The sequence below is a fragment of the Pieris rapae genome, chromosome 1 (genome assembly GCF_905147795.1).
Source record: "Pieris rapae chromosome 1, ilPieRapa1.1, whole genome shotgun sequence".
NCBI classification, from domain to species: Eukaryota; Metazoa; Arthropoda; class Insecta; order Lepidoptera; family Pieridae; genus Pieris; species Pieris rapae.
In genome coordinates this window covers 10,252,130-10,263,933 of record NC_059509.1, presented here as the reverse complement: position 1 = coordinate 10,263,933, position 11,804 = coordinate 10,252,130, and the positions used below count along the sequence as shown (strand labels likewise).

Here is an 11,804-nt window from a genome sequence, read left to right as displayed (position 1 = left end):
CTTTTTATACAGTAACCTATTATGTAGTTTAATTCCCAAATTATTAGTAATATAAGCTAATTAAAAAAAAGTATTAGAACACATAGAGCTAAATGGCATTACCAAGTCTTTTTATCATCAAGAAACTGTCGGCAAAATGTTGTTAGCACCATAATAAATTCGCCCCATTTCGTCCCTCCATTGCCACTCTTATTGTCGAGTATGACACATACAAGATCTGGCTGCAGGATTACTTCGCTCATCGGTTATTAGCTAAAAAAACATTTTTTTATGTATAAATAATTAGGAAAATGTATTTTGATAGACAACTGGGTAGATATACATTCTCCTACTTATAAATATACATAAAAAATTCGTTATTAGCAAATAACCGATGAGTGAAGTAATCCTGCAGCCGGATCTTAGACCATCATATTATTGTCTCATTATGATCACTAATGATCATAGATTGTAATTTCGTATGTTTGGGAAGGCGCTTCTCAGATGCATGGTCAACTCACACTTTACTATCGCAGGCAAATTTTTTTTCATGTCTATATATATTATATATATGAAGACTGCTAGTCTATTGCTTTAATTTTCTTTGATAGTATGTATAAGGGTATAAATAGAGACAAAAACACAGATATTAAATATTTCTAATATTATTTTATGACAATTTCATTAAAATATAACATTATTTTTGTGTAAAAATATACATAATTTTTTTTGTTAGAATTTTTCATTTTCTTTGAGGAGATCTTCAAGCAACTGAATTCTCTTTTTCTTTGCATTTAATAACAAAAGAAATTTACTATACAGGGTAGACTCCAGAGAAATTTTTGTGTCAGCAAATGCCTCTAATTCTTTTTTACATTTTTCTAATTCTGAAGACAAATTGGCACTAGTTTCTCTAGATTTTTTTATGATTTGCGTTAATTCTTTATTTTTATCCAAGAGAAAATCTATGAGTCTGTTTTTAGGTTCTGGTAATTTATCCCTAAATAAATTAACCTTACCATGTTCTAAAACTGCAGTTGAACCCTCATACCTCCTTTTCCAACAAAAATTCGGTTCAACACTTGATACAAAATCAAATAAATAATCACTACTACGATTTTTCAAACATTGTCTCACATTATTCTCATATATTTCTAAAGTTTCATCAACAAGTTCTGCATAAAGTTTAGCACTTTCTAAAGAATAGTTTCCATACCAACTAGATGTATTTTCTAGCACCTGAATATGAAACAGATCATCTTCGTTGTGTTTCCAATGTATCTTTATGTAAACCTGCTCACCGTTTATTTCAAATCTTGATATGAAAGTATCTTGGCACTCCATTACTATTCTCAAATAAAACTGGAATTTATAAATAAAATGTCAACTCTTGTTTTATCGACACATTCAAGAAACAAAATTAATCATTTTTAATTAAATATTTTATATGAAAATAAATACATAATTGATAATAATATTTATTTTCTTTAGTACAAACCACAGAGTATTTTCAAGTAAAAGTACTCTGTGCCTAAAGTTTAAACGGATTGAAGCTATTCGGAAATTGGCTGTAAAATGTAAATAATTTAGTTTTAAATTTTAATCATTATACGATTCATGAGTATTGATGAAAGAGACACCTAATTTAACCGCATGTGCTTTTTTGTTGGTATACGTACACTGCTTCCTTGTTTTCTCCCACGTTAAATCTTATGAATTTATGTATCTGTCTCTTTTTACTGTCGCTTTTGCGAATCATGGACTTTCAAATTACAACGAGCTAATGAAGTTTTCATTTCAAAAACCGTTACAATTTCTAGGTCACGGCAACAGATTTCTTGATCTCTTTCGGGATCATTTTTTGTTTATATGCAAGTAGGTGATCAGCCTTCTGTGTCAGAGGTGTAGGATTTGCTAGTTTTATGAATATACGCTTGCTTTCTTTGACTATAGGTACTATAAATCCCAAAACAAATATATTGTGAAGGAATGCCGAATGTGAATCAAACTTTTCAACTAAGAAGTCAGACTGATGGCTGACTGTATTATCCTAAGGCCAAGGAAAGATGTATTAAGTATTATTATTATTAAGCTGTATTGGCATATCCTATAAAATAAAAATTAAAATACTTTAATAAATGCTAATGTAAACGTGGGTAAATGTAAAGATCGAAGGACTATACAGAAAGAGCATATTCTTATGATATTGTGCTAATGTTTAATTGCTCTATTGCTATTGTGATTATTTTAACGCATAGGTTTTTCTCAAAAAAAATACAGGTAGCTTTTTATTTTTGACAAGCATAAAACTTTGAAACATAAGTCAAAACAATTTTTTAAGAAAATAAAAATAAAAGCCAAAATGGGTGTGAAATATAAAAAAGCGAAATAATATTATTGTATATGATTATTCAATATGGATTTAGATGAAGTTATAACTGTGACAAAAATAAATACATTGACAGAGTGTCTTTACTTATTAATCGGATGGCAAACAAAATCTTTTGAAATCTATATATATGCTAAAGAAAAGCTATGGAAAGGAAAATTTTCACCAAATCGTTTAGCAAGTTTTAGCAGAAACCTTCAAATATCAGAAAAAGAGTATTTTTACAATCTTAAACAATGCTTTTCCCTACAAAAAAATAATTACGTGTTTGAATTAAAAAGTGGTTTCTTTTATTGGAAACGAAAAGTAGATAATACGATGATTATAGAAGGTTTTCTTCCAGTGGAAACAGATACATCACCAAAAAAAATGCAACCAGATTTAGTAGAAGTATTGCTTGCCTTAAATAAACAATTAACACGCAAAGCATACTACTGGGAACAAAAATGCAAGACTATGCATTTGGAGTATGAAAAATGTCTTAAAGATACAGAGGAATTCTTAAATCTTAAAATAGACATGGAAAAAGCACTTTGCGATAAATTCCTTAATTTGTTAAAATTAAAAAAAGAAAAATTTTTGGAAAGTCGTGGTAATAGTAAGAAAAATATGAAATTTGAAGATATAAGGGAACTTTTGGAAGGACTATGATATAAAAAAATGTTAAAAACTATATCTTTTCAAAACTTAAACAGCCTTCTCAATTATGAAGAAAACCAAATTAAAAGTTTATGAAAGGATTAGAACTACATTAATAATAATAATTATTAAATAATTAGCAATTACTCGGGATTATAAAGATACGAAATTCTACGATACGATTTTGTACGTATTCTAAATATGTATGTATCAAATTTTAAAAGAGTGTTCATTTTATATTATATACTACTTAATGGTGTTTGTTTAAATTAGAAATAATTTTAATATTTCATGAAACCGGAAACTTCCTGAGGAGAATGTTCCCAGCGGTAATCATTTTGTCGTTCATTAAAAGGCTATTTACCAATCATAGTTTATTATAATCTGTTGGAGTGAAATGCAAAATGTATGGTTTTTAGTTAAAAAATTCATCGTAATTTTATTATAAATATGTATAACTGTGTTTAATTTTTTTTTAATTTAGTAAAAACTAGCGCAATTTATTTAACTCAACTCATGTGGTTCAAAACCCTTTTTATTTGACGGTTAAAACACATGGTGTTAAAGAGCACACACACATACACTACACATTCAATGTGTTTTTCATTTAACTATAAAAGTAAATATTATCTTTGAAAAAATAACTGTGGATTATGAATAAACTGTTAAACAAAATAAAATACCTAAATAAATTTTAAAAATAAATAGACCGGTTCAAATTTGTCAGCAGATTTTTGATCGAATGAAAAAAAGTGATAAGTTGCTTGAAAGCTATAAAATTAAATCATTTCAATTCATTTCAAGCACTCTTTGTGTCTTAAATATGAAAATGGTACTTAGTCGTAAGGCTAGTTTCTAAACAAAATAAGTTTAGTAACAATTCTACATTAAGGGTATAGCCAGTAGGTACGATTCTTTATAGGTATTTCCTACCTGTTTTTTTCTTTCTTTCGACTTGATATTACCCTAATAATAATAAACATCGTTCTTTGCACAATCTGTGGTTAATACCTCTATTATTCTATTTAATCTGTGCCTAACTGCCTAATAAATCTAAAGGTCTAGATACCAGGCCATAAACTTAAAAAAAAAAGATATGACATTTGTAATAAAATTGTGTTGTATTAACTAGTTCCAAAAAGTTATTCTATTACATATATTAAACATTAATTCATAATATATGACATATTTTCATCACATCGTTTCAATTCTAATTTTCATTCACAGTGTGACAGAGATAACCTATTAATTCTATTTGGTATATCATACCTAAACTTTATAAAATTTGATTTATCTTAAACGCGAATAACGCGAAACTTATAAAGACCATGGAAAATAGTGATAACGAACAGCTCTCTGATATTGACGATGATGAGAGGGTAAGTAATGTTTAATGCAATAGTACTTGAGATACCTCGTTGTCAAGTATTGCTTTTTGATTTTTACCTATTCTAGACTGCTATTAAGGAAGAATTATCAACCATGTCCTTTGAAGATCTCCAAAGGCTTAAAGAAAAGGTTGGTGCTAAAGTTTATAAAGAGGTTGTATTTGGCACAAGTAATGTTCAAATGAAACCTAAAGTGTTTAAAAGGGAGAATAAAAATAGACCTAGAGAAATAAGTTCCAAAAGACCAGTAAAAATGCATCTCGATATTGGCTCTGTAAAAAAGATAGAGGCCCGTGATCCCAGGTAATTTTCTATTAATTATCAAAACTATTAAATAATGAAATTTATTTAGGCTTGACTTAATACTTCTGGGCAATCATTAGAGATAAGGAAGCAAAAACTTTTATTACATATATCAAAATATGGTCATATTATATAGACCATAGATTTTGAATAGAGGGAAAGTTTGTGGTTAACCAAATCTAGTTTGTCTTCAGAATTATTATTAGGATAATAAGTAATCCAAATCTTTAAATATCATGATATTTTAAAATAAACATAAGGTATATACAGCATTTGTACAGTAATTTATAAAAGTCAAGTGTATCATTAAAATTTACATGTGATGTCACTTATAAAGACAATTGCAGTTACCCCGTAACTACCATCAAGTGCTTTATTTTCATTTGACCTTCAAGACAAATTGAAATACAGCATCACTTTAAAATATCCATGTTTGTTTAAATCATATTGTTAATATGGAAAATAATAAGTACATAAACTTCTTATCTATAATTATTTTTATTAATAGATGGATGTATAAACATCCATTTATTTAGGTTAAACTTCTGATTGCCTTTCATTAACAACTTTCCTTTGTAATAATTTTATTTCTTAACACAGGTTTGACCCATTATGTGGTACTTTTGATAAAAAACAATTTTCTCAAGACTATGGTTTCTTATCTGATATGCAAATTAGTGATATGAAAGCTATAAAGGCAGAATTAAAACTAACCACAGATCCTGAAAAACAAATGCAGTTGAAGCGTCTCTTACAAAGGTTAAAGGATAAGATAAGAACTAAGAAAAATGATAGAAAAGAGAAAGAAAGAAGAAGTAAAGAGGCCCAGCAAGTAGAAGAAGAGTTTAAGCAAGGGAAACAACCACACTTTAAAAAGAAATGTAAGTCGATGATATATTCCAAATCTATAAATAATACTTTTCTCCATCATATTATATATAAAATAAAGAGTTTTAATCATTCTCTAAAATAAAACTGTGGATTTTATTTTATTTATAACTCTTTGGGAAGAAGCTATTGCTAAAATAAAATTTTATCATTGCACAAAATATAAATGAAAAATTGTAAAATTTTTATCACTTAAAAAGTCCACATAAAATTTAACAAGTAATGCAATAAGTAAGAAATTAAAGGTATTTTTGGTTAGAATTATTAAATAAATGCATACAGGCTAATTAAGGATTGACCTATTATCAATTATTGTTTTAAATATTTAGTTTAATAAACATTGGCACCATCAGTCATTTCAATAAATAATAAAAAAATTACATACACTTTTTTATGTTATAGCTGAAATACGAGTTGAATCACTGGTGAAGCAATATGAAGAACTAAAGAAGGAAGGTTCTAGCAGAATACAGAGGCATCTTAAGCGAAGACAACAGAAGATCAAGAAGAAATCATTCAAAACTCCAATTGGTGTTGATTAATGTATTTTATGTGAATACAAGTTTATAATGTTTTAACTCTATTCTTTGTGTATTCATTACAAATTCTTCCATTACAAGTACTTGATAAAGGGTTAATTTTATTTAAAAATATTTTTAATTATCAATGGTGTTAAGTAATTTGTATAATAAAAATAACAATCTCATTTTAATTATTTATTTATAACTTATAATTTAACCTTTTACCAAAGGGAGCAACCAATGTACCATGGTTGGTCAGTGAAGTAAATGTGCATGGTAACAATTCCGACGTTCTTAGCCAAGTCATATAAGCACTGAGGTCCCCTGGGTACGATTGCCTAAAAATATTAAAATATAGTTAGTAAATTAATTGGCCAGTTTATGATGCATAGGAAGTATTTAAGCTTTTTTGATTCCCCGCCATGCCTATATTGGTCAACAATCAACATAGGCGCAAAGATTAACGCTGGCCATAGACGGAACGCATGTTGCTGCGTGTGGACACCGACTGCTGTAGAGCGGTCGCACAGCGATCTGCAGTGTTTATGGCCAGCGTTATTGTTATCCTTGCTACTCAGTACTCACTACAAAAAACGAGACTACGAACTGACTATGTCTTTTTTTGTCTATACTTTTGTCTATGTCTAGGCGAAACATGACCTCTCTTGATACTGCCCAAACAAAATCACAAGCGTTGACGAATATATTTGCTAGGACTGGTGGAGAAACAAGTCGACTATTTTCTTTAACTATACATTTTTAAATCCTTTTTTTTAATGCAAAACATTAGCTAAATTTCCAAGTTATGAAGCAATATAGGTTTAATTCTCTTAAAAGAATTTTATACACATCTTAATTAAACTCACCGGTAGATACTATTATAATTAATAATTTCATAATATTGCTACAGAGCAATCATTAATAAGCGCATGTGAAACGTATTTTTTCTATACTTTTTATGACACGTTTAACAGTATTTACATTTTAAATTAATATTAAGCCGTCCTATGGCACCGAAATTTGTGTGGCAAAGTGGTATTAATAACCTGTGTAAAACAACTCACCTTCACAGCGCCTTCTCCAGGACGCTCGAACCAGTCACGTCTGCCGCTAATTAGATCCAATTTGCCAGCAACTAGGTACCCAACACCTTCCAATTTGCCAGAGTCAACAAGAGGGAACCATGGGAAGATTCCTTCCGCGGTACAGGGAGTTGTTTCGGTCATGTTGTAGTAGTAGTGTACACCTGATGTAGATATAATATATAATAACTTCCAAGTAGATATTAATGATTGTAATATTATTGTAAGTTTATATCGTAGAATCTACGTCGATCAATTACGATTTGTTTCACGGATTTTGTTTCATCTAATTATCGCGCTCAGGATAAGTAGTGACAGATAGATAAAATACTGAATTTTGTACTTATACTAATATATACAAAACACTTCAGAAATTTACAGAGTACGCGCGCTGGTATTGTTTCGTAATGTTAAATATAAGACTAGAGTGAAAAATGATATCATATGAAAACGTAGTCTGATTCAATCACGCAAACGCTTATATATGAGACTAGTAAAATGTAACCAATTTGTTTACTTCAATTAATTAACTATTGATTTTTGGCCAATCCAACGGCTACGCTTCGGGCGTTACAGTGTTTGCCGTTTTAATAAAACATAGTCGTTAACTGAATTTAAACTTGATATTATAGAAATTCTTTGATTGAAATTTATTTTATTTTAGTGTAATTCATAATAACTTTTATATTTTCGCGCTATGACCAAGGTCTGTTGTTATTTACATTATATATTTATTTGGACTCTCTTTTGAATTATTTATAAATAAATACACAGATTTCTATGAAGTACTAATAAAATAAAATACTAACCCATCCATGGGATGCAGGCTTGTTTGGTGAAAATGGTATTTTTGATATCTTCCTCGTCTCCAGAGATTTTGTACATCTCCTTGTTAATGCCAGTCACCCAAAGAGCGTCCTCTCTCAAAACACTTTCTTCGTTGGTCGGAGTTACTGGTACGTTCATTGCGGCGGTTTCTGCAGTAAATAATATAAATAACACCATGAGAAGATCGGTTGTATGGTTTTAAAATATTTTCATGATATGTAAGAGTGCAAACTTTCGTAAGTATACTTAAAACTTTATTTAAAACAGGTATTTTTTGGGGATTTTATTTTCTAAGTTTCATGAAAATCGGCTGAGTCGTTTCTGAAATATGGGTATCCACAGATTTCTAGATTACATGTATATTATAGATAAAATAAGTTGACAGGTACATAATTAGAAATCGGTTTAAATATTGATAAACTATTGTTATTAAAATAATGTATGTACCAGAAAAACTGGGATGACATAAAATTATGTAAATTATTTTTATAAGTATCACTAAAAACAAGGAAGACGTTCACGGTTCGTTTGGTTGTCATTGGTAAACAGAAACTTGAAACCTAGCACGATGCAAATATGTAAAGTTTCACAGTATGCTATCAAGGTATAAAGAAAACATATTTACCCGGGGAAATGAAGAAAATCTGGGTGACCCAGTATGTTCTGCGCCTTTGTCCGAAGCTGACAGGGGGAGTCCATAACGAGTGACCTTGTGTGGCCCAATCGTAAGGGTTGTTTGAGAACTCGCTTTGGTCATGCTGTTTTACATAAGTTCCCAATATGAGTACAATAAAGTCACTGGATTTAAGTTACTTGACTTATCACAATTTTAATATTTTTAATCACACTATCGTTCCATACTAGATAATATTAATGAAGTAGCGAAAGGTAGGAAAATATTAAGTTAATTGGAACCAGGTTCCACTTTAAAGTGAAAGTTTTAGCTTATTTAAAATTACGAATGTAATTTTTTGATAAAAATATATATTTTTAAATTTTAACACTTCTTGCATATATTAATATTTTGTGTAAAAAATATAGCGTTACAAGCAAGACAACCAATTTATAAAAGGTCGGGTATTCAAATAAAAAAGCGAGTATACTAACAGCAATTTGCAGACCAGCGATTCTGTCTGTGGTGTCGAAGAAAGCGCACAGAATACGGTCGGACGCACAGTACAAGGTGAGGTTGGAGTTAGGGATATTAGCTGTTCCTTGGGTTACACTCCAGCCATTCAAGATAGCATTAAGCGTAGTGCGGGGGACGTCGAAGAAGAAGTCAGTGCCGGGGCGGAGACCGATGTTGAATTTTACTGAAAGGCGATAATAAAATAACTTATTTTAATTTTCTTATATCAAAATATTTAATATATTCGTCAATATAAATCAAGTAATAAACAAATTAAGTAGGTACATATTTCATACACGTACCTCTCAGTCCACGAAGCCGAGCAGCCTCTGAAATAATAAAAGTGTGTTATTTATTCAGAAACCTTCTACAAAGTATCTAAGAGTAATATTTTTTTCCCTTCGAAGTAAAAATAAATAAATTAATATCTCGGATAACATTTTTATTTCTAAATCGGACCAGTAGAAAATTTTGCGGCATATCTAATCGAACTCACTAATACTTAGCACCAAGCATGACCCACTAACGCCAAAATAATTAGTAAGGGACTTGTCACTCGACAAAGCGAGAGCTAATGTCATTCCTATACAAATTCGTTTGTGGGTCACGCTTGTCAGAAAGTTTCTTTGTCTGAGGCCCTAGAACATCCTAAAATCTGTTTGTTGGACAAAGCTATTTACAGCTGTATTAGAGATGAGATTTAGACATGTGACTTAGCACAAGGCTCACTCCTATACGTCAAATTTATTTTATTATTTATTGCCTATTAAAAAAAGCGCAACGCAGAAAATACCTATTAGATAGATAAAAAAGAAATAATGGGACGGACCGTTACTTTTTTATAAACAACTCCCAGGGCGCGTTTCAAAATTTAATTAAATCCATGTGATAGTATCTCAGAGAAAAATAATTATTAACTGTCTATATCCAAGTTAATTAGTATTTAGGCATAATGTGTGAAATTCCTATTGAGAGCATTTAAAACTAGGTAAGACAGTAAACATCAGACAGAGGAATCATGTATGTCAACAACCCAAAGATTGACGTTACCCCCAGAAAGCTTGTCTATGAAAGAAAACTGACAAACTTTAAAGAATTTTTTAAACTTTTAAGCTTAAATTAAGATCGTAAACAAACACAAATAACATAATATGTTAACAATTCCTTACCTGTGCCGGAGCACGCAAGAGCGATTACCGCCACTACTAACAATAGGCGATTCATGATTCCTGTTGCTAATCACAAAACATCACCTCCAAATATATAGTGAAGCCAAAGATATTGTTATCGATAAGACTGTATACTTATTCACTAATTGATAATTTATCGAATATGTACAATTGATTCGCCTTGACTTTGCTTGATTTATATATTTTACTCATAGCCAATTTCCTTAGCTTGCTTATTCGTTTCCAGGTATCGCGGATAATAATCAGGTATATTAAATGAAAATGCCTTTTGGATTAAAATGACAAATTTATATTATAAAATTAATTAGAAATTAGTATTTTAATTGTATAGTCATTTTAATAAAACTAACAATAAATTTACCATTATCTATTTATTTGTTTAACTTGATTTTTTAAAGGTTACGTTTGTCTTATTACAGGCGAATTCATTTTTAATATCATTAGAGACAAACATACAATAACGTTTGCTCTTTATGATATTAATACAGTATATTTATAGTTTGAGATTAGTAGGAGCTTATAATGCAGAGGCTATTAATTATCTAATAATTCATGCGTATTTATCGTTGTATTATTTCAATAGAGTCTCTTCAGAACTAAATTCTAAAAAAAATCATCTATCTCATATCGTAAGTAGATATAATTTAAAGCTTTAAATACAGATAATTCTCTGGTAATCTTTTAAAGATACAGTGGCAAATTCAAATAATAAAATTAATTTAATCCCTTATTCACATTGATGTAATGCGTTTGTGTTTTGTTATGCCCATTCCCGTAGAGGCTTAATTTTTTTTCAATTTTATTATGAATCATAATAAATCTATGGAGCCAGGTGTAATTTTGCAGCCATGTTGGTGGTGCTTTACAGCAGTGACGGAGAGTTTCTCATCCGTTCAACGCCATTTTTGTGGAATGGCATGTAATGTAAATTTAGAGACAATTGATTTTATTTTACGCAGTTACGTAAGTTACATACATTAATAATTGATTTTGTCTTCAAATTCAGGAAAAATTCTAAGACAGGAAAACTCCATATTGTTATATACCAAACCCAATAAACTATCTCGACATAGTTTTGACCATCTGAGATATAAATCTTAATCAAAATATTGATAAAAGTTTGCCAATTACCAATCGACGGATTGTAATTACTATCTGTCGATACCTTGTATAGATATGTATATTTAAATTTTATTTGTACGGTTTTATTTACTTTATTTGGTTTATATTGTCTATCAAACTGTAAAGAGCGACGAGATTGCATTCTATCTGTCGCCAAAAATGGATTGTCTTAGGGTTTGGTTAATGGGATGCAGATAGGAGATCAATCGACTGTCACGGTTTATAATAATTAATTATTGGGTTTGGGCGTTAGTGCAAATGGTATTAACAACAAAATTTTCTTGCTATTACGGTCATCGCCACAGACTAATATTTTCAAAAAATGTGTGTTAAAATTACATATACA

At 29.8% G+C, this 11,804-nt stretch overlaps 4 protein-coding genes across 4 annotated transcripts; 2 read left to right on the top strand and 2 right to left on the bottom strand.

Annotated features, from left to right (window-relative positions):
• Positions 1–657: 657 nt before the first annotated feature.
• Positions 658–1,460, bottom strand: LOC110991993 (DNA repair protein XRCC4). Its single transcript, XM_022257607.2, has one exon. The coding sequence runs from the start codon at positions 1,321–1,323 to the stop codon at positions 712–714; it is 612 nt and encodes a 203-aa protein (XP_022113299.1). The 5' UTR covers positions 1,324–1,460; the 3' UTR covers positions 658–711.
• An 875-nt stretch (positions 1,461–2,335) lies between these two features.
• LOC123689350 lies at positions 2,336–3,031 on the top strand. Its single transcript, XM_045628927.1, has one exon. It carries the CDS (start codon positions 2,396–2,398, stop codon positions 3,017–3,019), a length of 624 nt encoding a protein of 207 aa, XP_045484883.1. The 5' UTR covers positions 2,336–2,395; the 3' UTR covers positions 3,020–3,031.
• A 1,061-nt stretch (positions 3,032–4,092) lies between these two features.
• LOC110992025 (ribosomal RNA processing protein 36 homolog) lies at positions 4,093–6,169 on the top strand. Its single transcript, XM_022257663.2, has 4 exons — positions 4,093–4,386; positions 4,463–4,698; positions 5,299–5,579; positions 5,989–6,169. The coding sequence occupies exons 1-4, from the start codon at positions 4,336–4,338 to the stop codon at positions 6,126–6,128; spliced, it is 708 nt and encodes a 235-aa protein (XP_022113355.2). The 5' UTR covers positions 4,093–4,335; the 3' UTR covers positions 6,129–6,169.
• Positions 6,170–6,287: 118 nt separating this feature from the next.
• On the bottom strand, positions 6,288–10,444 carry LOC110991988. The gene is made up of 7 exons (XM_045634599.1): positions 10,316–10,444; positions 9,449–9,475; positions 9,125–9,330; positions 8,643–8,775; positions 7,999–8,166; positions 7,172–7,353; positions 6,288–6,445 (listed from the first exon to the last, which is right to left on the bottom strand). The coding sequence occupies exons 1-7, from the start codon at positions 10,368–10,370 to the stop codon at positions 6,329–6,331; spliced, it is 888 nt and encodes a 295-aa protein (XP_045490555.1). The 5' UTR covers positions 10,371–10,444; the 3' UTR covers positions 6,288–6,328.
• Between the last annotated feature and the right edge of the window lie 1,360 nt (positions 10,445–11,804).

Excerpts from the sequence above, each read along its gene's own strand:
- LOC110991993 (XM_022257607.2), bottom strand. The coding sequence starts at position 1,323 with ATGGAGTGCCAAGATACTTTCATATCAAGATTTGAAATAAACGGTGAG.
- LOC123689350 (XM_045628927.1), top strand. The coding sequence starts at position 2,396 with ATGGATTTAGATGAAGTTATAACTGTGACAAAAATAAATACATTGACA.
- LOC110992025 (XM_022257663.2), top strand. The coding sequence starts at position 4,336 with ATGGAAAATAGTGATAACGAACAGCTCTCTGATATTGACGATGATGAG. Across the intron at positions 4,387-4,462 it reads ATATTGACGATGATGAGAGG|ACTGCTATTAAGGAAGAATT; the intron begins GTAAGTAATGTT and ends TACCTATTCTAG. Across the intron at positions 5,580-5,988 it reads ACCACACTTTAAAAAGAAAT|CTGAAATACGAGTTGAATCA; the intron begins GTAAGTCGATGA and ends TTTATGTTATAG.
- LOC110991988 (XM_045634599.1), bottom strand. The coding sequence starts at position 10,370 with ATGAATCGCCTATTGTTAGTAGTGGCGGTAATCGCTCTTGCGTGCTCC. Across the intron at positions 9,476-10,315 it reads TCTTGCGTGCTCCGGCACAG|AGGCTGCTCGGCTTCGTGGA; the intron begins GTAAGGAATTGT and ends TTATTATTTCAG. Across the intron at positions 8,776-9,124 it reads TCGCTGGTCTGCAAATTGCT|CATGACCAAAGCGAGTTCTC; the intron begins GTTAGTATACTC and ends TATGTAAAACAG.